This window comes from Daphnia magna, unplaced genomic scaffold, assembly GCF_020631705.1.
Source record: "Daphnia magna isolate NIES unplaced genomic scaffold, ASM2063170v1.1 Dm_contigs114, whole genome shotgun sequence".
Lineage (NCBI taxonomy): Eukaryota > Metazoa > Arthropoda > Branchiopoda > Diplostraca > Daphniidae > Daphnia > Daphnia magna.
The window spans coordinates 259,100-286,041 of NW_025533127.1; the positions used below are offsets into that span (position 1 = coordinate 259,100).

The 26,942-nt window shown below is 42.7% G+C and overlaps 5 protein-coding genes across 8 annotated transcripts; 3 read left to right on the forward strand and 2 right to left on the reverse strand.

Moving 5' to 3' along the window:
- The first annotated feature begins 39 nt into the window (after window positions 1–39).
- On the forward strand, window positions 40–18,298 carry LOC116918421. Its single transcript, XM_032924124.2, has 6 exons — window positions 40–488; window positions 2,757–4,161; window positions 14,883–15,177; window positions 15,338–15,463; window positions 15,599–16,458; window positions 16,575–18,298. The coding sequence occupies exons 2-6, from the start codon at window positions 2,860–2,862 to the stop codon at window positions 17,280–17,282; spliced, it is 3,291 nt and encodes a 1,096-aa protein (XP_032780015.2). The 5' UTR covers window positions 40–488; window positions 2,757–2,859; the 3' UTR covers window positions 17,283–18,298.
- On the reverse strand, window positions 18,298–19,787 carry LOC116918428 (EEF1A lysine methyltransferase 4). Of its 3 annotated transcripts, none has more exons than XM_032924140.2 (4): window positions 19,647–19,787; window positions 19,212–19,374; window positions 18,820–19,103; window positions 18,298–18,754 (listed from the first exon to the last, which is right to left on the reverse strand). In XM_032924140.2, the coding sequence occupies exons 2-4, from the start codon at window positions 19,369–19,371 to the stop codon at window positions 18,461–18,463; spliced, it is 738 nt and encodes a 245-aa protein (XP_032780031.2). In that variant the 5' UTR covers window positions 19,372–19,374; window positions 19,647–19,787; the 3' UTR covers window positions 18,298–18,460. The 3 variants fall into 3 exon arrangements, with proteins under 3 accessions (XP_032780031.2, XP_032780030.2, XP_045022843.1); XM_032924139.2 differs by lacking the exon at window positions 19,647–19,787 and adding an exon at window positions 19,458–19,599; XM_045166908.1 differs by lacking the exon at window positions 19,647–19,787 and having other exon boundaries at window positions 19,212–19,382.
- A 4-nt stretch (window positions 19,788–19,791) lies between these two features.
- On the forward strand, window positions 19,792–21,055 carry LOC116918426 (transmembrane protein 177). The gene is made up of 3 exons (XM_032924135.2): window positions 19,792–19,946; window positions 20,029–20,269; window positions 20,373–21,055. Exons 1-3 carry the CDS (start codon window positions 19,792–19,794, stop codon window positions 20,949–20,951), a joined length of 975 nt encoding a protein of 324 aa, XP_032780026.1. The 3' UTR covers window positions 20,952–21,055.
- Window positions 21,056–21,293: 238 nt separating this feature from the next.
- LOC116918430 (zinc finger CCHC-type and RNA-binding motif-containing protein 1) lies at window positions 21,294–26,931 on the forward strand. Of its 2 annotated transcripts, XR_004391523.2 has the most exons (5): window positions 21,294–21,451; window positions 25,821–25,934; window positions 26,001–26,112; window positions 26,183–26,626; window positions 26,689–26,931. XR_004391523.2 is itself a non-coding variant. In XM_032924142.2 (4 exons), the coding sequence occupies exons 2-4, from the start codon at window positions 25,825–25,827 to the stop codon at window positions 26,543–26,545; spliced, it is 585 nt and encodes a 194-aa protein (XP_032780033.2). In that variant the 5' UTR covers window positions 21,297–21,451; window positions 25,821–25,824; the 3' UTR covers window positions 26,546–26,931. The 2 variants fall into 2 exon arrangements, 1 of the variants encoding a protein (XP_032780033.2); XM_032924142.2 differs by having other exon boundaries at window positions 21,297–21,451; window positions 26,183–26,931.
- On the reverse strand, window positions 21,547–24,435 carry LOC116918427. Its single transcript, XM_032924138.2, has 6 exons — window positions 24,162–24,435; window positions 22,745–22,901; window positions 22,503–22,645; window positions 22,301–22,424; window positions 22,086–22,229; window positions 21,547–22,017 (listed from the first exon to the last, which is right to left on the reverse strand). The coding sequence occupies exons 1-6, from the start codon at window positions 24,205–24,207 to the stop codon at window positions 21,735–21,737; spliced, it is 897 nt and encodes a 298-aa protein (XP_032780029.1). The 5' UTR covers window positions 24,208–24,435; the 3' UTR covers window positions 21,547–21,734.
- Window positions 26,932–26,942: the final 11 nt, after the last annotated feature.

Sequence of the window (26,942 nt, forward strand, 5' to 3'; positions counted from 1 at the left end):
AGTTTCTTCTTCATTTTCATTTTCAAAGCCCTGTGGTGATGGTGGTTGGTTCTTCCTTTGTTTCTCTCGTTTTCCCTCGTGTTTGTACTACAGCATACCTGCACCACCCAATGCCTCCTCCCCCACCACGTCCGCTCCTCCTGCACAGCGTTGCATTGTGTATGTACTACGAACAGACGGTGGCGAACGAGGGCCAGTCTTTGCCTGACGGTCATGGGAGTTGGATGTGTGCAGTTTTCGATCGCCGTGGTACGTGCTCAAACATTTGAAATCGCCACACACACACACACACACACACAGAACAAGTACCCAATTATGTTTTGGAGTGGATGACATTTGAAGACGACGAGTAAATCTCAAAAGGGAGACCTCCTTTGTCGTTTGCCCCCCAGTGAAAATTTGTTGTTGATCCGCCCTCTTTCGTTTTTTTTTTCAATCGATGGTGTGGAATTCCTATTCGTCTTGAATGCATCCAGACACGGAAAAAGGTAAATGTAACGGCTGTAAATCAACGACAACTACCTGAAGTTGTTGCATTTTTCTGCCTTTTTCCTTTCTTCCTAGTTTCCCTCCTTTTTTATTTTCAATCATCTCGGCCATGTTCTTTCGCGTATGCTGTTTAGTACTAAATACGTGGGTTCGTGTCGACTGCAAAGGTCTCCAGGTGAAGGTCATTTCTTATTCTTCTTCAAAATTTGGTTTCGTCAAACTAAACGGCCTTGTCAGCTCACACACTTGTCTTTTGTGTGTTTCATTTTTCCACCACACTTCCCATTTTCTTTTTCTTATTTTCCTGGAAAACAAATTCTAGGGTATTTGATAGCGTTTTGGCCTTTCTCACAGTCGTTTTACGATCGAAAGGGAGGATATATTAATTGAAGCTTACCTGTAACTATTGTTGTTGCTCTTAATGAGCTCGTTTGGAATTTGTGACCCAGAGAACGAAAAACAACCTTTAAAAGATGGCGTTGTCAACAAAAATGATTGGGTTTCTTTCAGTTTTTGTTTGGTTTTCAATTCCCGTTGAACCGACTCAATTCAAACGCGTCGAGCACGAACATTTCCCCTACCTTTTGGCTTTTCATTTCTCTCGCGAACAAGCACCCAACGATTTCCACGGCCAAGGCTGGAAAACTAAACTGTCCTCTCTCTAATCTTTTCCCCTTAGAAAAAACAAAAGAAAAAACCCCAAGTTGTTGCTCCGCTGGTTGTAAATTTCTGTGATTACATCTTAATGTGTGTACACGTTAACGAGCGATAACCAGGTAAGAAATAAGAAGGACGACCTTGCCTTTTTGTTTTCGTCTTGGATGCGGTCCAGGCATCACCACGAGATGAAATTCAAAAGACAAGAGAGAGATTGGCTAGAGAACTTTCTTTTGAATTGAGGAAGCAGCTGGAGTTGAAAGGCTGTGCAGAGAAAAGAGAAGAAAACGGCAAGGTCAAATGCAAATTCTGTCCAGAGAGAGAGAGAATATCTCATATCACGCACGGCTATACATTCCTGCTTGTCTGTGTGTGTGTTGTCTTTATAGTTTCTTCTTCTTTTGTACATTCACGTGAATTTTTCTTCCTTTTTTTCGTTCCTTGAGACTTTTTTCCAAGTTCTCTGGTTTTGCATTTTTGAACGTCGAAACCGGCTCAAATTGCTCGAATAGAGAAGGGCGAACGCCCGTTGCATTTTGTTTTTAACCGGTTCTCGTTCCATTCGAAAATTCACCCGATACGTGCTGACACAAAATATCACCCCACCTCCATAACCATGTTAGAAAAAGAGAAGTTCTATGAACCTTTGTGACTTGTTTATCCGCTGGTTTCTGTCTGCTTTTTTTTTTTCCTCTTGATTTTTCTTTGGACCGGTGCGTTCGTGCGCGCACACACCCAACAGGCGGAGTTCGATTAAGGACACACACACTACGCGTCGAGAATGTGGCGACGTTAATTGTTGTTGAATTTCAATAACTCGACTGTAGGCAGCTCTGAAGTGGGAGGGTTAGGGGATTATTGCTGGTCCGCAACGCGTTTGGTTTTTGGTACCTAAATCGTCATTGAAATTTTTGGATGGTCTCCGTCGGTAGATAGGGGGGGATTAAAATTTCGACCCCACACAATGCAACAATAGCAAGAATACCACCTTTATTTATAGTGTACGAGTCCCTGCTACATTGTTGCAACTGACAATTTTTCAACGCATCCGCCCACCCAGCGAAACCCCCCTGTTATTTTTCGAAGCTCTCAATCGAATCGATTGGATGTTATTATTGTGCGTGTGTGCCCTCTATTTTGACAGCACGTTCAAAGTCATTCGAAACTGCTGTGTGTCATCGTCAAAATAAGTCTTTGGTAGGCCCCTGCAAATCGTATTTCTCTTTTTAAAGCTGTGCAACAACTCCGCCCTTTTGATAACACGCTTCAACCTATTTTTCCCTTTTTTTTTTATTTTTTGAAAACTGGTTGATCCAAATAAGGAAGCAAGGGACAGACAGACAGTGGGAGGGAGAGAGAAAAAGGTGTGTTTGTTGGGGGGGATTTCGGATCAGTTGATGTTATATAAGAATTTTATTTGGGCTTCACACTGTATCCAATTATTTCCGCTTCCGATCCAGCAGTTTGACCGTAAATCCAATTTTTTTGCGTGTGTCTCTGTTGCCCCGTCCCCCCTTGCTACGTAACTTGGCGTATCATTACGTGCCATTAAATAAAAAAAATAAAAATTTCATTTGCCCATTAATTGTTTATTTTCTTTCAATATATAGGGCGATAAAATTCTCATTGGGATTCCATGAGTCACATCGCATCAGAGTTTTGACTTGGAACAACAACAAAACAAAACAAAAAAAAAGAGCGGTAGCAAGAAGAATGGACGGATCAACTGCCATCTGGCTGGGCCTGACGTTAGCCGCCCCGTTGACTCTGGTGCCTGAGATCGCCCTGCTCCGCTTGATGCATTCCAGACGGGCCGCTTGGCATCCGTTGGACGTGCTTTTAGTTGCCCTATTGGTGGGCCAGCTGTGCTGTACTCTGGTGACCCTGGGTCTGAGTGCCACCGCCCTGGCTCAAACGGCCGGTCTCCTACCTGGCCACGGTACGCCCAGCATGGTGGAAGGTGAAAGTACTAGTCCATTTGTAGCTCTGGAACTGCTTCATCATCATCGAACTCCGCTGTGTGCCGCCCTCATCTCCTTCTGGGCTGCCGCCCACACCCTTCACGCCGCCACGCTGACGTCGATGGCCGTCGATCGGGCCATGACCATTCGATGGTCGTACAAGTACCGATTGAGCGTTCGACGCACCCAAATTCGTTACCACGTCGTCGTCTTGGCGGTCGTCAGTTTGCTCGTTGGCGTTGCCACTCTGTTCGCCAGCGGAATCGGAACTTCCTCCTCCGCGTCGTCGCTATCGTTTTTAGCGACTCCGCGACCGTTACCAACGACGACCGTAGCAGCGGCGACAACGTTGCCACCTCCATTGCTTAACGACACTATGACCGACTCTGCTTTTATTGCCGAGGCCGCCGTCATGGCCATGGAAGCCAATTATTGCTCATTTTTGCCCTACACGTTCGATTCGCGTTTCGCCCTGTTTTGGCTCTGCTTGCACGGCGTCCTCTTCTTGACGACGCTCACCGCTGGCGCCATCGTCTTCGTCACCAGCGTCATGCTTCGATGCTCAAACGGATTCTCTGGACGGCTAGGACTGGCCGGCGGTTCTGGTTCGGATATGCGCACGTTGGGCAACGCGTCCGACGGATCGTCCGCTACTCTGCCACTTCCGACGACGACGTCTTCATCGTCGTCTGCTCTGCCCACGCTCCCAGCACCTCCTCCTCCGCCCCGCTACACTCCCGGACCGGTGGCTTGTCTCAGCGCTGGCAATGTCGGCCAGCACGGGACGGCCAAAGTGTCGCCCACTCCGCAATTGACGCGCTCCAGTCATCCGAATTTCATGTTCGGATCGACGGACAAGAATTTCATGAATCTCTTGCATCATCACGAGAGCGGGGGAATGTTGGCCGACCATCACAAAACGGGCACGGCCGATTTCTGCGCTGCAACTGTCGGCGGAGGCTGTTGCGGCGGCGGGAGCTGGAACAGACAAAGGCACTCGACAGTGGCAGCTGTGCTCATCGTCGCGTACTTTACTCATCATCTCCCATTGCTGGTGAGTTTGCAATCCCCTTTCCTTTTTCTTTCTATTTATGCATAGCCGTCTCATTATAATAAGCCACACTGAAAACCGATTAGCTATTCATTGATATTCATTTTTAAATGTCGACTGGGGAAAGAAAAAATTTTTTTTTGAATAGCCTATTGATAAAGACCCCATGGCGCGTGTGCTCGGCCGCACTTTGCTTATCCCCCCATCGCTTCCGCTCTTCACACTCGGATGAAGCGACATCCACTCTAATTCCAAAACGGTTGAAATGTTTCAAGAGGTGTTTTCTCATTCTTTTTAAAATTCCATCTGATCATCGTCTATTTTTAACGGCAAAGGGTTTTTAATGCTGGAACTCGTGATCGATTTGACCGCAGTTCGCTCGAAAGTGCCCTATCGTGGATCTCAATCGTTAACGCTCGTCTTACGTCACTAGCGGTACACAAACTTGTGTGTGTGTGTGTGTGTATGGTCTATGTGCGGTCAAGGTGTGCATAGGGTCACGCTTGGCGGGAGAATCGAAATGGTCAATGGTTGCTGCTTAATCTTGAAACACCTGCTCGCATCGTAGAATTGACCGACCGAAAGGAGCGAACGTATAGAGACCTCAAATTGTAGCAACCGAGAAATGTGGCAGGTGTTGAAATTGTTGAAGGCGAGACTGTGCGCTCATCCAAGCGTCGTAACGTACTGCGACAAATAGCCGTAATGAAATAAGCCTTTAACATGGGATGATGAATTCATTTTCATACATCTTTTCATTTGAATTTCATTTTTTTTGTTGTTGAAAAACTCATTTCAAATATTAAAGAAACATTGCCAAGTGTGGCCCACACACTTTGCTAGAAAGTTTGGGCATTAAATGGGAAAACAAAAAACCAACAACAAAAGAGATGGATTGACTTTTCACTCTTTCATTTGATTTTCGTAAATGGGTTTGGCCCCGGTTTCATCCACTCGTTTTTTTGTTTTTTTTTTTACTTCAAAACTATCTATTTTTTCTTTCCTTGATGATGAAACAAAATGAGCAATGAGTCGTTGATGAATTTGTCCAATGGTGCCAAAAAAGAACCGCACGCTCAGCGTGATGCCTCAACAACAAGAAAACGAACCATTCCAAAATGAAATTTAAACAAGAAAAAAAAAAAAATGTCGGGAGAACGGCAGTTGGTTTACTTTGGAGCCAACATTTTTTTTTTCTTTTTTCATTTTACATTTGAAAAGTTTGTGCTTACAGTTGAAAATGGACAAATTCATCGTGCGTGACTGGCAGTGAAGAAAAGAAATAAAAAATTGTCCTTCCCTTTTTTTTGTGTGTGTGTTTGCGCGATGACATTCAAGCTCACGGTCATTAAGTAAAACGCCTGGAATTCAAACGGTCGTTTCTCGCTTATAGAGCTCCCCCCTTTTTTTTTCAAGTTTTATTCGTCGTGAAGTTCATTCCTTTTTTTATACACTCGCCCTTTTATTGTTTCTATCTCGGCCATATTCCACCATCCGAATCAGATGGACAAGATGATCTAGTTTTCTCTCGTCCTTTTCATCAACAAAATATCAAACAAAGAAGAAATGAACAACGGTATTTCGAGTATAGCATCATTCAGACGGCAAGTAACGCGGAACTGAATAACCTCCCGAAATGCCGTAACACGACTGACGACTCGGAACCTCCCACTCTCTCCCGTCCAAGTCGACTGGCGTACATCGAAAATAATAACCTTCTCGTACCGACTTTGCCCCATAATAGACGACGTTCGGTTGAAACCCTTTGCTGGAAGGCCATTTTCCACCCCAAAAAGAGATGCGGACGAACGGACATGTAGGGATATTATTAAAGAGGGCACTCTTTTTTTCTCTTCACAACTCGTCGATTGTTGGCTAAGAAATACTCACGCTGAGCTATGGAGCGTCGCATCTCTTTTGTGAACGAAACGAACGAAAAATAAACCAAGAGCCAGTTCATTAATAGTGAAATGAGAGGGTCCAGCAATCGAATCCTCCCTTTTTATCTGTTCACGCCGTCTAATCATGCCAAAAATTGGGACCGCTCATATGTGCTGGGCACGTCGAGTGAACGAGTACCTAACGAGGTACTGTGCCACCATTTCCCCTCTGCGCCATGCAATTGTCTCTCTTTATAACTATTGGTGAGTATATACGTCTCACTCGAGGCGTAGTCCGCCGGGCAAAACAAAAACAAGAAGGCGACTCTGTAGCCGCATCGGAAAGGAGAAACAAAAAAACAAAATTGAAATGACTGGCACATAGCCACAACCTTCCTTGACTGGACAATCAGTTGCTTGTCTATGTGTAAAAACAAAACAAAACAAAACAAAAAAACAAAAAACAGAAAAAAAGGCAAACCGCATTGGCCAGCAAGTAAAGAACTCGATCGACGAGTAGACGTCCATGAAAAGTCCATCAGAAAAGCAAGAAGCAACGACAAGAAAAAAGAAAATGGTTTATTGCCCTTTGTTAGTAGAGAGCTGCTAAACTAATGATCTGATTGCCAAAAGGGGAGAGAAATGGACGCGTTGGCCAGTCGCTGAAAAGTCAGCCCTTTGGCCATCTTCAACTCTTATTTTAGCTGAAAGCAATTCGAATTTTGCCGCCAGTCAAATAGGCAAGGCACAATGATGCGGCACCACGGCGTCGACACGCACGCAGCGGGCTAGCAGTGAAACAAAAGACGCTAGCCCAACGTTTTGCTGTTTTGTTCGTTTTTAATTTCCAGCAGATTTTCTCTATTCTCTTCGTGGCTTTTGTGTTGATTTTTGTTCAGGCTTTTTTCAGCGGTTTGTTGCTTGAATGTTTGATAAAGCAGCAGACGATCAGGTGTCTTTTTGGCCTTTAGCATTCATCGGCAAGTCTCGCAGTCCATTGTTGGATTATTCATTTCCTTCATTCCGCACATTTCTGGCTTTTGCGGCAGCCGAAGATCAGAAGCCGGTCTCTTATTCTTGGCTCCACCTTCCTCGTTTTATAAAAAAAAAATAAATAAAATGAAATCCCATTTTTATGATTCGTTTGCGTGTCGCCAGTCGCCAGTCGCCATTCCATCCAACGACGTCCATCTTCCCGAAAAAGAGAAACAAGTCGCTTTCGACTCTTTTCCCCGCCATCGCCACTAGTCTGAATCATTCGCCAGATATATAGCACACACGGGTCATTCGACTGACACATTCTTCACCCGTTTTTCTTTTTCCGCTTCGTTCGTGAACGAGTCGATTCTCACTAGTTCGTCAGCTCTCTCCAATCTAAAAAACCTCGCCCCCTTTTTTTGTTGTTTTTGTTTGCGTCCCTCTTGGCCATGGTCTTTTTTTTTGTTTGGACTTGATAAACCACGTACCCGCTGGTTATTCAAGAGCCTCATTGTCAACACCAATCGGATCGTTTTTTTTTTCGTTTTGTTTTCTTCTTTGGATGTTGGACACGTCGGCAAAGGAAGTACGTCACAGTCGAGGAAAGACACACACAATTCGACATGAATCGACCAGCACAAGTTTTCTTTTTCTTGAACATGAACATGATACCCTCTTACATCTTTACATTCGCTTTCTCTGGTTTTTGTTTTGTTTGGATCGGGGAGGGTGGGTTGTTCGTGCGCCGCGACCAAGGAACGAGGGGACACACACAACAAAAAATGGATCCTGTAGAAAACGCGGATGTTGTGTACGTTACACATGTTCGCTTTTATATCGGTAATAATCTTTTCCTGGGTTTCATGCGCAAACGGTTGAGGGGAAAGAAGGAAAAAAAAAAAGTAGAATAAGAAAGCGATGGAAGAAAACGGATTCGAAAGGAAATCGAGAAGAGGGGAAGGCAAAAAAATGTCGGGTCTTATTTTTTCATGTGTGGCTACGTCAACAAAAATCTTTGTATTCAACGAAACCTTACTCTTCATTTTTCACTATTTTTTTGTTCCCTTCTCCCTGCTGCTTATCTTTGTATTATTTTGCGCGTGTCTAACACTTGAACACGAACAGCAGCTGGAGATTAGAAGAGCGTCCAGGTGATTGCATTTGCGGAGAAAAGAAGAAGACAAATGTTTGTAGTTGGAACGTTATCTACAGCGCAAACGTGTATAGAATGACGTCTCTATGTATCAAATATTATTGATAATCTATTTGTGCGAGGGGGAGGGTGTTATGAACGATTGTGCACACACACACACGCACACGTACAAACGCTGGGGTCATGCCTTTACCAGATGGGACTATTAACCCTCCGTAGCTTGCGGAGCAACAGCCCCGGTAAAGTTTTGGGCCCCCACAGGTCAGAGCTCTTTTTTCTTTCTTTTTTCTTATCTCTTTTGATATTTCTCAACTGGACAACACACACACACACCTAAGAACTAGTTTTTCCCTTTCTTTTTTCTTTCTCCCCTCTACGGGTTTGGATAAGTCTTCTGACTTTTGTTGGGTTTCTTGGGCTTTTTATCTCCGTCTCGTGCGGCCGTGCGCGTTCCATGATCTATCCCATCATCCTCGCTGGAACACCATCGGCGACCTTGGCTCCTCTAATAGGGACGACGTCGCCATAATGGGTGCCCCTTTTTCTTCTTCTTTTTCTTCCCTATGTATATATACATTTTTTAGTTCTTTTTTTTTTAGTTCTTTGATGTAGAAATAGGGAACAGCAGGGAAGCGGGACTAGACAAAATATGGGCTCTTAAGTCCCTCTCAAGTCTTATCCAGATTACGCCTTCAATGTCTTCCCTGGCCTTTTTCCCTCTTCTTTTTTTTTATTAGTTTTTACTGATACCTTTTTTTTTTTCTCCTGGCCTTCTTTTCCCCCTCTTGAATCGGTCAATTACGTTTGGTTGCTGCTTCTGACTCTTGGACTGGCTCTTGGAGGAAGAGATGATTATAACCAGCGGATCCCCAAAAGTTTTGAAAAACGTCTGTAGCCTACGATGTTGATGCAACAGCTTTTTTCCTGCGTTGTCTTTCATTCTCATTAAGAAAAGAAAAAAGGGGAAACGGTTACAGAGGAACGTGATCCCTCATCTGTGTGCGACTTAAAAACAAGTTTTAATTTTCAGTTGTTTTCTTGCCGAAAACTTCTTCTTTAAAAAAAAAAGTTAGGATGTGTGCTTATTTATCATCAGTGCCATCGCGTTAGATTGTCGTTGGATCCCATATCCAAACAAAATTCTCGTTTATCCAGTCCATTGAGTTACGGGCAATTGGAGAATCGGAACATTGAAATACGGACGAAAAATAATCTCTGAATCAAAACCGAAAGAAACAAAAAAACCATGGAATCCAATGAAAACCAGTTGAAATCGGACCATAGAAAAGAGGTTCCCTTTTTCGACTCATTAAACAACTGGCCGCGTTTACGAGAACTGTACAAGAAAAAGTAGAAAGTCGGAAATAAATTCAACGAAAAGCGGATTGAAAAAAAATAGGGAAAACTCTGTGCGACAAGTTACTTCTAAAAGAGAGAGAAATAAGCGACGGGAGAAAATGTTTCTTGCATTTCGGGCGACATTCGAATAATAAGGTAAACGCAGATTTCTTTTTCTCGACACTTTTTCCGGCCCGTCACATTTCAACGATTTTCATAGACAAACACCAGTTTATTCTTTCAACGTCGTACTTGTTTTCAACAGTCGAGTCTTGATCACATGGACAAGTTTGAGATTATTTGCGCTCCGAGAACGTGACGGTGAAAGGAAAAGTGTTGACAGGGTGAAACAAAAAATAAAAAGAAGAAACAAGCGTTGCCACAATTAATTCTAGCTCGTTAAGAAGGGAAAGCCGAGCGAAATCAGTTTCAACTGTAATAACAAATTGAAGCTGTGTGGGCTCTTAAGAACGAATGGGGGGAAAGTTTTTCTTTTTTTTGCGTCCGACCAAGTGCAATACGACTGGGGGGACTTGTATCGCGTTGGCAGCCCAAGGCGTAGATTCACGACGACGCCAATATAAAAAGAAAAAAGGTAGAAAGAAGAAACGGAAGTAAGAGCAAGCCCTTGAGGTTCTTTTCTCTGCGACATCCGATACTCATTTGACGTTTTTTTTTTGTGTTTTCTTCTTATTGCAATTACATTTTATTTCTCACATTCCACGGTGCCATCGACCGCATCCCCCTCCTTTTTCTAGTTGACGATGCGATTGAAACAAAAAAAATTGGTTTCGCATCCCGAATAGTTGGAACGAAAAAACCCCCCAAAAAAATCGATATTGCACGAGGAAAGAAAAGAGGCAACCCTTCAACCAGTTAGCAATCTTTTCTCTTAAGAAGATGTAGAGAGGTAGTAATAGAACCTGCCGGTTATCATCATTTCACGTCCACGTCGAGAGTTATTTAGCTATGAAATTTTGAAGAATTCCTCCACCTATATATCTGTACACGTTATCATCCCTTTCTCATCTTTCAGTTATTTATTATTCCCCCCCCCAAATGGAATGGGCGTCGTCCTTTTGTGTTCGTTGCCCACTCATCTTTTCTTCGTCTTCGTCTTCTTTTTTGATTATCACGCAACTGGCATTCGGCGCGACCATTCCGCTTTTGAATATCTGCATACCTTTCGTCATCATGGCAGCAGCTGTTTTCGCTATTGTTGCAGTGAAAGTCATCTCTCGCTTCAAACTGCTGAGGTGGTCAAAATAATCCGCCGACGAGTTGGAGGGCACGTCCAGCGCACTCACACACAACAACGAAACACATCAACAAAAGAAAAAGGCAAAAGAAAGCCAACGATTTGCAAACGACCGACAGCCACCAGCAGCAAGGTCTTATCCTATTTAACAACATCGTGAAAAACGATAAACCACAGTTGTCGGTACGTTAGACTATAGAGAGAGAGAGAGAGAGAGAGAGAGAGGAGTACGGGCATCGTAAATTTGAGCGGCCATCACGATCGTAATGGATGGAGCCGAGCAAGGCGCATTGGCCCCAGCCGAGAGAGGCGACCACTTTCTCTTTTCATTCCACCACCGTCGTCGCCGATGGCCATCGATATAATAACAGCGGTAGCAACACACACACACAAACTGCTCTCATCATCTTTCAGATTTTTGGATAACTGCCGGCTGTGTTTTATAAGCGACATTGCTTATCGTCTCACCTTTTTTCGGGCCCTCTTTTGAGTCGCTCACCCCCTTCCCTAAAGCTCTTTATTTTTCTTTAGTTCTTTTCGAAATGGCTAAAAGTCACGTTCGATTGATCAGTTGAAACAATCCAACATTTCCCACCTTTTCTTCTTTTTCATCGAAGCGTTGACGATTGCAAGCGGCCCAATCAAACGAGATCTTGTCGTTAGCAGTTGACCCAGCCCAAGTGAATAGAAAGAAAAACGGGTCTGACGTTTTTATTTTTTTCAATGACCCTGCGTGCGTTTCCTTGTTTGAAAAGAAATCACGTTTATTGGCCAGTCAGCTACACATGCCCAAGTTTTTCCTTCGTGTCAAAATCGGGGACACGAAAATCAAGTGGAAGAATATAATAAGGGATTTCTCGTTTTTTCTTTGCACGATGCACTAAAAAAGACGGGATTTTGTCTTCATTCCTAGAAACAGTTAAGAATTCATTTACCCCAATTCTTTCAAAGTCAAAATGAATTTTTCGAAATAAAAAAAAAAAATCCATCAAATAGTCACGCTTCCATATTCTTCTTTCTATAAGGAACCATTTTATGTTCACCCATTCACGGACCGTTGGCGCCGCGTTCGGCTGATAGCTTGTCACGCTCGATAATTGTTCCGTCGTCAACACCCAACCACATCACGCACGATCGACAGACAGACATAAAAATGAAATTACCGTTTGCTGAAGTGTTTTTTCTCCCTTTTGAGGGGCCTACAGCAAGCTGAGATAAAAAGATGCAAATAACACTCGGATATTTCCCTTTGGCTCCTTCAGCCTATATGGTTTATCATTTTTTTTAAATCTTAGTTTCTTTTTATGAAATCAATTTTTCCTGTCGGCAAGGCAACATGCTGACTTCATGATCGTTCCTCGCTAAGAGTTCGCTTTTTCCGAAATTCACTGCAGTTGGGGGAAACAGCATGTGCCACGCATTAAATATAATCACGCAATTTCATTTGAAAGCGCATCGTACGTATCATTTGAATTGTCGAACGCAACGCCCTTTTTTTTTATTTTATTTTATTTTTTATAGAAGGTCATCAGCATAGAACGTGAACCTCACAGCCAGGGGAATCCCGCCGTGATAATCGAAATTAATTCGGAAAATCAAAGCCACAAAAAAAGTTTTGCCATGTTCGTTTAATACGTCAGCAATGACTAAATTTACGTGAAAAAAAAAAAAATAATAATAATTGTAGGGCAGGAACATAATTTAATGTAAAAACGAGTCGTAAAATTGAGTTCACGAGAATAATTGATGCGCGATTCCCAGCAGTCGATGAGCTCGTTATTGTAATCAGAAGAAGAACAACGAGTTCAAACAGTTGTTTTTGTTTTAAATCCCTATAGTTAACGTGCAACCGTACAAACTCTTGTAGACGAACCGCTATAAGAGGATCGTGATTGACGTGGATGTGGGTTACTAGAGATGTAGGACGGGCCAGCCTACATGTGTATGAACAACATTTGACAGAATCTAAACCAGCCGATGGGAAAATGAGAACAAGCATCAACAAATGAATGTTGATGAAAACGAGAAATCAAAAAGGAAGAAGCCATTTTCGACTGAAAGAAAATGCTGGCAGCCAATCGAATGGTGAGCTCGTCATCGCGTAACGGTATAATTCAGCCAGTTGTCGGCAACACCAAACTCCTTGACCCGTTGGCCGTTTGTCTTCTGCCCTTCCGCCTTTGCCTGTTCAACAACAAACATTCCAGTCCAACTCCTTTTCTTTTTTTGGTTTTTTTCATTTCGCTTCTTGTCATAAATCGCGTCACTGCAGTTGTGCCAAAGGGGCGAACACACCAGGCGGCATCGTATTCACTAACTTTGTACCTACTACGTACTAAAGAATGAACGAATACGTACGCTACGTGTGTTGAGGCGGAGCGGAGAAGCTGGAGGTGTGGTAGTGTTGGATGTTTGCACGTTTCGTTTCGTTACGACCTTGTCCAGTAAATACGGAGCTCATTCTTTTCTTTTAACCTTTTGTTTATGGTTCGTTGTATATATTTGCCCTGCCCCAAAAGTCGTGTGTTGAGCCGGCAAACCCTTTGATTTTTGCGCCTTTTGTACGATGGTGTGGTGGCGTCTTTTCACTATTCGGCTCGTCATCCCAACTTCTTCTTCTTCTTCTTTTTTAAGACCTAAAAAAAGGGAGAAAACCTCGAGTTCAAAAAGAACAAGAAAAAAAGGAGATGAGATGGAACTTGAAAGAGGAGGAATGATCAAGAATATATCAAGTTGTATATTTGACTGGGATAGATAAGGACATGTTAGAAATGGCCCTTGGGTAAAATGAAAAGAGGGGGGGCTCGAATAACGGAAGAGTGCGGTAACCCGAGTACACATTTGCATTATTGCGGCTTCTTCTTTTCCTCATAGACGTCAAAGTTTATATTGTTTTTCAAAACGCGACATTCCTGTCTTCTCTAATTTATTTATTTATTATTCAACCGCACAAACAATTTGATTTACTGTACATCTTTGACTCGCTTTCATATTTATGAGGCTGCCATCGATCTGGCCAGCAGCGAACCATTAATTTGAAGCAAAATGTTGGATGACGGCCTTCAACACACATTTTGAAAGTGAAAAAAAAAAATCTATATATTTTTAAAATGCAGCCAATGATCATTCGAACACCGTCAGTAAAAAAAAAGGGGTTGATGTGTATATGGTCTTGGCTGCCCCATTGGGTATGATCTTATATGGCTAAAACGTCCTTTTGCATTTCTCTTTTCGGAATATACGACTCTGACTGTGTGCTGTCCAGAAAAATAGAAAATATATCACGAGCTGCTTGATTGAAACATTTCTCCATTTGTAATGCATAATGCATATAAACTGGCGGTAGATAGGGAGGGGGGAGAGCTGTACAGCGAAAGTTTATCTTGTATCCAGCTCTCGTTTTTCTTCCTTTGGCGACTGGCATAATGAGGGAGGTGTCTGTATCACTATCCTCTTTCGGTCGTTCACGTTTTACGCCGACAAAGCACCAGAGTCGGGGCGGACATAATATGTAGTGCACATTTTCCACTTTCTTGTGCTCCGGCCTTTTTCTTTTTGGTATTATTCCTTTCTGCCCACGCACGTACGTCTACACGCGTGTGGCTAAAAAAGAGTCCATGTGCGCCAAGTCAACATGTTTCCTAATAATGCAGCTTTAACAGACGCTTTGAGCAGACGTGCAATGCCATGAAACGACCGTGCACACGCAACGCTCCATCGATCGATATTTCCCCCTCCCCCCATTCCTCTGCCAACAATCCGTAGCAAAGATTTTTTAAAAAAGAAATGCGTAGGAGATCTATACATATTGTGAATGGAACGACACGAAAGAGAGAGAGAGCTATGGTAATAGACACGATTGAACAATTTTTTTCTTCTTCTTCAAGGATTCAATATCGTCTAATAATGAGACTATTTGAAAAATGTCTTGCACCACTTTCTCTCTTTGTATAGAGTCATGTATACTAGTCGTAGGACTTGATGCGAGCGGCTTAATTATGTCGTGTCAATTGCCGCCTAATAGCCGCAGCACAAATTGGAAATCGATACGATCATTAACGAAGGAGAAACGAATACAATAACATGTCGTGTTTTGTTTGTTTATTCGTTTGTGAAGGTATTGACGACGTTGGGCACGTTTTTCGTCGACATTCTGCCGGCCGGTTGGCCTTTTTCTGCCCTCATCTTGGGCTTGTCTCTTTTCTCTGGCCTCCTGTTCATGGCCGTCCTCGTTTTTATCGACCCGGTCCTTTACGCCTGGATGGTCGACTCGCTAAGACCGGCTTCACGACGCATTGGCGGCGACCGACATCGTCATCTAAACCACCACCACCACCAGCACCACCAGCGCTCGCCCGTGACGTCCGAATCGGCCACTCTGGAACCCAATCTCATCGCTCCCATGAAACTCGGTACATAAACGACAAAAAGAATGGAAACAAAATGCTGTTTGACGGAATAAAGTCGTGAATAAGCGTAGCGTGATAACAAGCTATTTTTTGATTTGTGATTTGTGATTTGTGATTTCTGAGTGGAGTCGCTTTAACAACTGCCTTTTATTTTGTGGAATAGACGATGACACCCGTTACCGGATGAGCCAGATTTATTCACAGGAACCGACTGAAGCCAAATTCCCTTTGACTAACGGTTCTCTTTTCGTTCACTTGATGAATCCTTCGTCGGGCGATGGCAAACGAGGTACGTCATCGACACTTGAACAACAATCTCATGTCGGCAGCATTGCAGATTTTGTGTAGCGTTCCTCTTTACTCACCGCCGTTCTTCCCCCTTTTTTTTTTTTTCCTTTTTTCTTACGGTGGACGTAAATAACAGGCAATCGGCGTCCATCACGAATGGGCGTTTCGGCCTACGACCACCGCCCAGCTCAGCAACGAGGAGTTAGTGTTGCTTCATCGAACGCTGTAATGGCGGCTCAACAGCCTCACATTGCCCAAGTCGTTTATCCCGAAGCCATTAAGCCGCCCCTTATGACATTTATGAGCCGCGCTAGGATCCTATCCATGACGTCGACCATCGACTCGTTTAAAAGCCAAACCAATGCCGACGGCAATAGCTCATCATCGAGGCAACAGCAGCAACAGCAGCAGCAGCAGATGGAACCGTTCTACAACGACCCATTGTCGATTGGCGCTCCGCCTTCGTTCGCCGACGCGGAGGAACAAATTGCCGATGCCCCCGTTCATCACGCACCCGTAACCACACTCTCGAAATTCAAGAGTCACGAACCGATTTACGCCTCGCTGTCCGAGACGCTCAGTTCGAGTCACACGCTCGACAGTGTCGAAGGCCCCGCGGCTCTGGACGACGAGTTGCGGGCGCGAGAAATGGATGAAGACGACGACGACGACGAGGAAGACGAAGGGTCAGCCACCGAGAGCGCCGGGGATGATTTCGAATTCCACAATATAAGGACGTCGCGTCAGACGCTCATCGCGCCACAAATGAACACGAACGGCTCTGCAGCAGCCAGCGCCACTCCTGAAGTTGTTTTCGCATTGGAGGATTTGAGACCGCGTTCAAGAGTCGCCCGTTCGGCCACTTATCGCATCCTGTGCAACGGACTGGACGTCAAATCAGCCGGCAAACACGACATCAACAACACGGTAGAAAACGCCGTGCTGGCGGCCACTAGCGAAAGCCAACACGGAATCGTCACCTGCGTCACCATTCAGGTCGATATTTCATTTGTTTTTGTTTTTCTTGGCTGCTCTCAGTGCCCGTCCGTCATTCGAGAGAAGGGCGAATAGTAGTAGTTGTAGTAACGCGTTTCTCTCTCGTTTTCAAACAGATCGGTCAAAAGGAGTTGCAGCCGAAGGCATTTGGAGACTCGTCGTCCAGTTTACGACGTTCCAAATTGCTGACGTCACTGTCGATGAACGACATCGACGTGCTTGGCGAAAGTCAAGAAGACGAACTTTGCGGCAGACTGGATTGCGGTGACGGAATCAGTAAATTTGACGTTTGCCCACCTATGCGCAGTGACTCGCTCTTTTCGCTGTACGTGGACGCGTCGGAGCCATCGCAATCGTCGCCAGAGTCTTCGTTATCGTCTCCCTTCAAAGAGACGAATCAGTCGTTGATGTGCTCGGCTATTGAATTGTCCAATCAGCTGGCAAACTACGAAAGCCAAGCGCGACGACCCGCTCTTCGACATCACCTACAACAACAACAACAACAACATCAACATCCACCACCGCCAATGGTTAATTTACGTAAAAAGTCGAGTCATCGAAGTCGTGCAGCCGTTCTCAAGCGGTTCCAGCAGAGAGAAATGTCGTGGCCGGGCCAAGTTAACGGTAGCCATCAATCGGGCGCACCTCTCAAAACGGGCAGCGTCGTGTCCATCGCCGCGCTCAAAGCCGCTCTAACCCAATCGCCCACGTCCCACTACCTGGACAACGGTGATGTCTACTATCCTCAACGGCAGCAAGTGCACAAGCAGCAGCAACAACAACAACAACAATCCAAAACGGTTTTCGTCAGCGATTACATTTAAACAAGATTGTCGTGACGAGTGTAGGAGAGGCCAAGCCAACAACGTGACTGGGTCATCGAGAGGAAACGACGAATTTTTGCTATTCATTTTTTATTTTTATTTTGTTGTTGTTTACGGCACGTCGGCGAAAAGCTTTAACAATCACCACACACACTCTCTCTCTTCCTATTTCAACTGGAAATGTACAATTCTAGTGAAATGGCAACCGATGTATTTAACGACTATATATATATATATATTATATATATTATTTGTCTCATCACTGTATAGAATAGTGTGCAACTCGAACGGTTGCAATTGTATGTGTACATTACTTACATCCCATAGTGTTTTGTAGGACGTGCTGCGTGGATTTTCATTTTTCATCACACATTTTCCAAGCTGGTTTTCCCTTTCCAGATTTCACCGTGCCCTCCTCCGCTCATGCGAAAATACGCGGATGAAAGACTTGTTGTATAGACTTCCATTTCGACATAAACATACAGGGGACGCATCATCAACAAAAAACAAACAAAACATGATGAATCGTGAAGAAGAAGAAGAGGAACAATTAAATAAGGGAAATAAACATCGGGAATTTTAAACGAAATCATTTACGTGCTCTTTTGGCATCCATCATCAGCTGTCTGTTTCGTCAGTCAGTCATCCCTCCCATTTCATCCGTACTCCCTTGAATAAGGTGGCTGTGTTTGTTTGATTTCTACTCGTGTGTTTTTGTACGACAGTGCTATTATATCGTATTCATTTGAAGACCCATGTTTTATGTATCTACGTACAGTATATACCAATGTATATATTCGTATGTTTGTGCGTGTGTGTATTCAGCAACTATGCGTTACAAACCAGTCACCTTTTTCATCATCAAGCACTTTCTACACACCTTAAAGTTTGCGTTTGTTTTTTTGTTTTTTTTTTTTTTCTTCGTTCTCTCTTTCCACATTTATACCAATCCGGGTTTCTTCTTCGTGTGTAAATATTCGAATTTATTATCAAGACAAACAAAGAAATAACTCGAATCGCTTCACGTTCTATTTATCTCTCACATTAAATAAGGCTGTGGTCGTCCATTGTAGATTGCTGACGACTGAGAGAGAGTGACGAATGAGAATCAAAAGAAAATATTTTTGCACACACAGACACAAAAGAAGTCGGTCAAGTGGAATTAGCATTGTCTGTCGTTACATTTCAATAGAGTTGAGGTAGCTGTCATCGTTGTTGTCCTCTTGCAATCTCGCCACAGTCGACTGACTTTCCAGGTTGTGATTTGACCAGGTTGACTGCAGTTGGGCATCCTGCTCAGATAGACGCTCACCTTTGGTCATGACGTAAAAGAAAAAATGGAATCCATCGCCAAAGGTCTCTGTGCCGATATTCCATCCGTAGTGCTGACGGGCATAAAGACGTTTGCGAAAATGAGGCTGGGCAAATGTGATGGAGATGAAACGGCCGTTACTGCTCAATACGTTGCTCACCTGCAATAAACCAGAGATAAGATCGCGATCACCAATTCAAAGTACTTCAGACTGCAAATAGTTACTTGAATGAGAATCTCATCCATCAGAATTCGGCTATTCTCCGACAAACGCCAAGGATCGCGTTCCCCCACCAGCAGAGCGTCGAGTGTGGCCTTTTCTAGCACTACATCAAAGCTGCCGCTTTCGAATTTCAGGTCCTTGATATCCATAACAAGCCACTGCATTGATCGAGCCTCAGCTGATCGATTCTTCATATTCTCGACAACCACAGTCGAGTAATCGACATTGGTGATTTTGTGAAATCCGTCCCGATACATGTCCTCGCTCAAACTGCTATTACCGCACCCTAAGACAATGTTGTACAGTGTCAAGGACTACTACTACTATACTACTACTTTTGATAAAATACTTTTGATAAAAAACATATTATTTGTATTGTAGGTTAAATCATTACCCAGCATTAGAATACGGTCGGTGGGTTGCACCTCCTTTCGGATGAGGTCCTTGAAACCAGCATAGCTTTTACACCATTCGAAGGATTCTTCAGTACCGTAACGCTCATTCCAATAGGCCATCGACGCGTAATCGGTATTTTTATCTGGCAAGAAAGACATGACCTAAAAAAACACAATTCACTTAGCTGGTAAATCACAGTGGGAGTTTTGAAAATTCAAGAGTTGCGAATTTAGTCGCTAGGTACCGCCACGTCTTTGACAACAGAGGGGTAGCAGAACACTTTGACGAACCGACAACCTCCTTGAATTCGGCTCAAGGAATAAACGTTTACTATTTCACGTGGTGTCTAACACGAATGTTACAAGATCTTTAGATTAACGTAAGGTGAACACAGTGTACGTTTTGGACATTGCACGATGAAAACGTTTCATACCACTTAGAATTGATTCTTCACCTGGTAGAAATGCACAACGTGTGGCTGAGCGTTTTGCTTTTAGCACTACCAGGCAGAGACATCTGGGTATCATAAAAATTAACTACTTTACTAATTTTGGCTGTTTTTAATACTTTCAGGAGAAATGACGAACAAATTTGTGGCTTTTTTTGCTACGCCTAACGGCCAGACAACATCAGCTGTGGCAGTTTTGGTAGCCACATCTTCAGCTTTATTGGCAAAATATTTACCAAATTCTTTACTGGTGGAGCAATCACGGGAATTTCTGCAACTATTCAAGTTGAACAATCTCCATCCGTGTTGATCAATCAATTTGACCACAAACTTCTTTTGCTTTGTCTTTATTTTTAATCCACTCTAGGGGTGGTTTACCGGTTCCAGTGTCTGCTGAAACAATTCAAAAAATAAATCAAGTTAAAAGTGATTTGAGACTGGAAGAAGATGTAGCAAACAGAATACCTACAGAAAAAGCCTTTACTGTTTTTGGTTTTGACGTACTCCACATTGGGTCTGCTACTTTTAAGACTGGAGCCCTGCTTGGAATACCCGTCAATTTTTCCTATAAATCTTCCATCAGCGAGGCAGACAAGAAAAAAATAGTTGTAAGATGCCATTTACATTATTTAACCAATCCCACCTTGTTCTTTGACTTGCGCACACACTGGAAAAAGTTAATTAGCTGGATTTCCCTTTCTTTTGTGGCAGGTAGGACAACAGACTGTCCACTGGAGTACACCTGAAGGACTAGCACTGGAATCTTCCTTGATTTTGTCCGATTCGGCTCAAAAGTATGCAATAGCCCGAGAAATGGCCAAAGCAAATACCCACCATGTGGCAATCCAAACGGGGCTCAATGGGGCCGCCGTCTTTGTCTATTACTACTTGACTTATACGTTCAATAGGAGAGCAAATATGTTTGCACGTCCTTTGAAGCTTCGTGTCGTACTTTACTCGCTATTAGGCTCTATAGCGTTTACTACATGGTTATTCTTGAAAGATTTCACAACCTATCGTTGGGAAGAGAAAGGGGATGAAAAGGCAGCCAGCGTATCAGAGGAATACGCGCAAGGGGCCCTCGAATTCTACAGCAAGATTTTGCAAAGGAATTTGGCAATGCGATCCCTTCTTGGCGATGAAGGACCCAAGTTGTATACCAGCTCCGGTAATGATCGTGAGACTTTTCGAACCAAACATGTCCCCTTTGTGGTCCTTCGAGACAGAGCTGCAGCTCGTTGTGAATCTTTTAAAAAGTCAAAAGAGCCTGAAGTACCGACTCCTACATAAATGGGATGAATAGTAATTCATCCCATTTCTATTGTCTAGCTGCCATTAGCTGTCTTGTAAAAGTAAAATAAAATTTAAATATCCATCTAAGGATGCAAAAGGAACGACTTTTTCTTGTCTTTGGGGTATTCTTAAGTCATATTTCAAGTAGTAGAATAACAGTTTTTAACGAATTTGAATGTTTTGTTTAGTAAGTTGATTATCTAAAGAATTTGGATTTTAATGAATTATGCAATAATCGTAAGTGCAATATAATTATAAATGAGTTACCTTCGTACATGAGTGATCAAATTGTTATTCTTAGGCGATGGTGCTTTCCGTTTGTATTTGGCGCCAAAATATTTGAGAAACGCCATCTAGATCGTTTTACAGCAGAGCTGCAGACGACTCATTCATTGCGCGGTTTCTACTCTTCAAGTCATTGGCAAATTGATACTTGGGAAAATCAGTTCACAAATGAGATCTTAATCATTCAACACAAAATCAAGGGATCCCACCAGGTTAGTTAGATAACTCTTTATGAAACATGCATGATTGGTAGAAAATAGGTCTTTGGTTCATTATCCTAACTGTATATAAGACTCAGGCTCAAATATTTTATGTATACATTGAGACGTGTATTGTGTCAACTTGGAATCAAGAAAAGTAACTAATTGATAATGAAGAAAAACCTGGCCAAAGGAAATGAGAATCACGATTTCTACTCTGTTTGAAAGCGATGGTATGGGTTTTGCTTAGCCAAAATATGACAGTAAAATTTTGTAAAAATATTTAGAATACCAATTAGTATACTACAGAAATGAAAAGAATGGATAGGAAGAGCAAGACATCTCCAGTTAGTTTTCTAGCATTGGAGAAAAGTCCTTGTTGCCTGGGTGTGTCCAGCGAGTTGCCTCTGATACCAGGATACCAAGGTTTGAAGGTAGTCTGTTGCCAAACAAAGCTGTTGCTTCTTCGTGTAGTAAAATCGTTGAAAGCTGGTCTTGTGCTATCTTGCAAAGGAATTGATGTTTCCCAGATTTCTTTAGCAGTCGGTCCTGCAGCTGGACATTGTGCAGAATTTGGTCTGAAATGGTGGTGGCAAAATTTTATTCTAACCATATTAATAGTCATTGGGAAGGGCAAGATACTAACACATAGTCCTCGCATTGCTTAAGAAGGAAGGCCAATGATTTTGAAAACATGTCTTTGGTAAACTGGACTGCTCTATCGTCTAACGATGCCCGACAGTTTCTCTCGGTTGCTGATAACATGCATTCGCGGAAAGCGTGATGTGCACTGTTTGAAAAAGACAGCGATAGATTTAGTTTTCGAAGGATAAAGTGCTTGGGATTTTTGTCGAAACTTGCCAGCAAATTTGAATGTTGGAAATAGAGAGCGCCGAGACTTGATCGATCAGGTAATTAAGCTGCTTCCGACACTTTCCATCATCCGTCGCCATGGATTTGATGCACGGTGCATGCTTCAAATAATCTATTTTAATAGTGGGAACGAGAGAGAAAGAGAATAAGTTTTTTTTCTACTTTGATATAGCCTTATTTAAAAACTCACCTGCTTGATAATTGGGATTCGAGCACATCTCGTCATTTTTTACGGCTTCATCTAGAGCGATTTGCAGTTGTTGCTGACGCCGATCGCTCGTCAAACATATCAGTGCGTAGCCTCTGATGCAATCGATGAATTCGTTTCCAATTCTTTCGTTGTGAAAAGCAAAAAGAAAAGAATCTCGTTAGATTTGAATTGTTTCGCTCAAAAGTGGTGGAAGACAATTCGCGCCTTCCAAATGTAACGACCTGCAATGAGTAGACACATCGGATATGGTGGATGGTACGACGTAGTCTGGATTGCGTAACAAAGGCTCCGCTGTTTTGACACATCTATGCAGCTGGTCTCGCTGGCAGCCGTGACTCACGATAGATTGGAACGCGACCGTTGCCACCGAGTTATGTACTGTCATTAGTATACGACCGAAAACAACAAAAACAAATCAGAAAAAGCAATAGATTTGGGGACAGAGAATAGAACGAGCTATGAGCGTGACAAAGGAGTAATTTGATCGAAACATTGGAAAATACAAGTTGTGCGTGCGTCTGCTCAAGTCCACCGACTTCACCGTAAAAACGCCATTTCGTCTTATTTTTCTCCATTTCTTTCTTTAAAGCGTACCGACTTTTTGTCAATCCTAGTACGAGAGGGGGCGTAAGGAGGAGTCACCGGAAGTAGTCATGAGCTCACGCCATTCTCCCATTCGTTGACTTTGGCTGTAAGCCTACGTACGTATTCCCAGTTGTTCTCTAAAACATCAACCAACCGATTCGTGTACCACTGCATCCCGCGTACCAGTCCTCGTTCTTTTGATAGTTGGACTTTTTATTCATTTATTTTTTTGCATAGAATGTTTGATTGAGTTGGCCATGGAAACGGATGCGCCGAATACTTTCACTAGAAAAGCGATGATGAAGCAATCCTCCCTTTTGACAAAACCTAGACCCCACCGTGTATTTCATAACAGATCAAATGTGCTCCATTTACTAGGAGTTGCTTCGGCAGAATATGGAAAGGGAAAAGACCAGTTGCTATAAACAGAGGGGATAATTACGTACGGATCATAAAAGACGTGTTTCTTTACTTTTGTAGTAAACGAAAATTACTTGGCAACCAAACGTTTTGATTTAACAGAAACCGCATCGCCTGTAAGACAGTTGATTCGTAGAAACTCTAGCTCTTTCATCGATTTTTGTTGTAGAACCCGTTGCACCAATTTTGCCTGAAATCGGCCGTCATGGAACATGCACTGATTTCATCAAAAAGCAATCGTAGTCCTTGAACACTATCGTTTCCGCTCAACTCTCTCTGTGCCTCGTTTGAATTGTTTCTAGTCGGCTACTCAACGGCTCCGCCTTTTCCCGTTAAGTTAGCGAATGTGACCTTGTTACTCCACTTGAACCCCGGTGCGTGCACTTTTTTCTGTTAGCCACTCTTTATACACGCCACCTACCTCTGCCAACCTGGGCCTCTAAATTTACTTCACAATTTTTACAGTCACGCCAAGTTGCATTAGATCGATTCGCTTTGCTTCTGCCAGCGTACTTCATTGCAACATTAAAATTGATTGAAGACCCTTAAATTTTCTTCGAAACTTATTTTTGATGCAGTTTACTTAAAAAAACAACAACCGAAAATTCAAAATTTTGAAATAGTCTGACTCACCCGACACCACCAGGAAAAAAGCAATCGCCATTTGACGTGTAGCCATTTCGGCTCTTGATTTAACGTTTTAGTAGAATTTTTTCCGTCACGTTCAGTATGCAAGTAATGATTTGAATCGATTCAAGACCATTAGTCAGAGGGGTAATCCATTTGGGGTTGATGTTGATAATTATTATGTTACTAATTATGATTGGAAGATATCGAGCAAAGGCCAACTGTTCCACGAGAATTCCAACACCAGACTGACTGGGCAAAGCTGACTATACGACTCTGTTCCCTTTTTACCAGCTTTTGTTATGCCATTGTTAGATACGCTTCCACCACCCAGAATATAGCTAGCTACCTACCAGTACGATCGAGAACGGTAGCGGTCGTTACGTGACCCGCTCTGCACACATCAGACGGTACCCATGTTTCTCATCAGTTCTCTCTCCTTCTCCTCACGCTATGCGTATGCGCGCAATAAGCTTTCCTGCTGCTTCTGCTGATGGAAAAGGTGGTCTATAGGACTATCGTGCAACTGGATGTGTTCACGCACTGACTGGTACTCAGTCTTTCCAAACTGCATATGTTGTCCAACTTGGCTGAATACTGAAAGTGAACCAAGACGAAGGCATTATGCCGCCCTCGTTGATCCTTCCCTTTCCTTGTGCCATATAATGTATAGGCATGAGTTACTGTCGTAAAAGTCATGTTGATGCCTGTTTCCTTTTTCTTATTCGTCCATCATCATCTTTTCCTTCTGTTAGAAAATCACGCAACTTTCCCCATGTTAGAAACGTTCCAATTGAAAACTTTGAAAGCAACAACGTCGTTCCGCTTCTCCGATCAGCCACAAATTTTCATTCGTGTCCCCCTCTTTCTCTCGCTTCCCTTTTTATCAGTCTTCCCTCTTTACCTATTTATTTTTCAACCATAGTGTCTTTTAATCCTTTGCTCCCCACTGTACTTTCTATTATTATCCTCACATTTTATTTTATTATTAATTTGTTTTCCTTACCTTTGCCCTGTTTTCATGAGGTGAAAGTGGTAAAGCTCAGAGATAAGCTGTGCCCAAGCCCATTCGTTTGTTCTCCACTACTTCGTTAAATTATGCCTGTGCTAGACAACCGTTGGAAACAGCCCCGTTTCTAATAAAGAATATGCATGCGATGATTGATAAGTCCAGTAAACATGGCCAAACCCGAATGAAACCGTATTCGGTGATGGATAATTTAGATCATTTTATTATCGTCAAATCTCAATCTTGTGCATAATTCTTTGTAGGGGTTTTCAAAAATTCGCTTCCAAACATGTCCGGATATCCGGCTCAGCAAACGTTGATTCAATCAATCACAAATGGTTGAAAGGATAGCTTTTTCATTGTTCTATTATTTAAAATTTGGTTGGAGTTTTTTGGGACAGGATGCTGCTGAGGCGCGTAAAAATTGAATGCTGCTCTATTAATGTCTAGTTCATTGGTTTCAAACTTTTTAGTTATTTTTCCGTTTTTATTTTGTTGAATAGAAGTGGGAGAGTGATGAAATAATTTATGATAAATTATTGATCTATTTTTTATTTTATTTTATTTTTATTATTTACTTATTTTTTCTTTGTTTCATTTTAGTATTATTATCATTGTGATTATATATATTTGTGTTTGTTTTATCTTGTCAATAGATACATGGAGGCGAGCCAGACCCGAGATTGCACGGTTTACGTCTCAAACTTCCCATTTTCGCTAACAAACAATGACCTTCATAAAATTTTTGGACAGTACGGCACCGTAAATAAGTAAATTGGAGCACACAGTCCTTATTACTGAATGTCATGCTTAATCATATTATCTTTAACCGAAAGGGTAACCATTGTCAAAGACCGACAGACGAGAAAGAGTAAGGGAGTAGCCTTCATCGTTTACAAATCGCAAAAGGAGGCGTCCAATTGCATCCAGCAGACCAACCAGAAAGAAGTATTAAATTTGTGAAATTATCAATATCTGGCAGAGCAATTCTTTAACGTAAAATAAAAATGTTTTGCAGATGTTGGGTCGTATTTTGAAATGTTCTATTGCCAAAGATAACGGCCGGACAGAGGAATTTGCGACTCAAAAAAGAACCTACGAAGACAAATCCCGCTGTTTTGAATGTGGTCAAGAAGGCCACCTGAGTTATCAATGCCCTAGTAACGCACTGGGAAGTCGCGAACCGCCCAAGAAAGTAAAAGGGACAGGAAAATTTCAACATGATGACGGCGACCAGGACGATTCGCTCGGTGCTGCAATTCGTTATGAACAGCAACAGAGAACGACACAAGAGCAATTAGCTTCAACTACGCCAAATATCCGAAGAAAGAAATTTAAACCAAGTTCTTACTTTAGTGATGAAGAAGAGATCAGTGATTGATGCAGTTGTATTTTTTAAATGTTGTAACCCTTTTGCGACTCTGCCTGACAGGCTGATATGGGAATCATTGGACCTGCTTAAGTAAGACGTGAAACTTCTACAACAAAGACCCAGTATAGATTTCATTTTTTCGTCGGGTGAAGTTAGACAATCGACGCCGAAGAATCCAACAACGCCGAAGTTCCTTAGCTTTGGTAACATCTTACTAGACTTGTCCAATTCCAAAGGAATAGCGACCATACTGATCGGGATCGGAGCGACATACAAGTTATGGAAAAAAACAAAGTCAGCCTTTGATCGATTGCGCATTTGGATCGAAGATAGAAGACACAAGTCCAGTGTTGAACCCATCCCTGTCTCCATCAATAAATATTGGCGAAAACTCATGTTGATGACA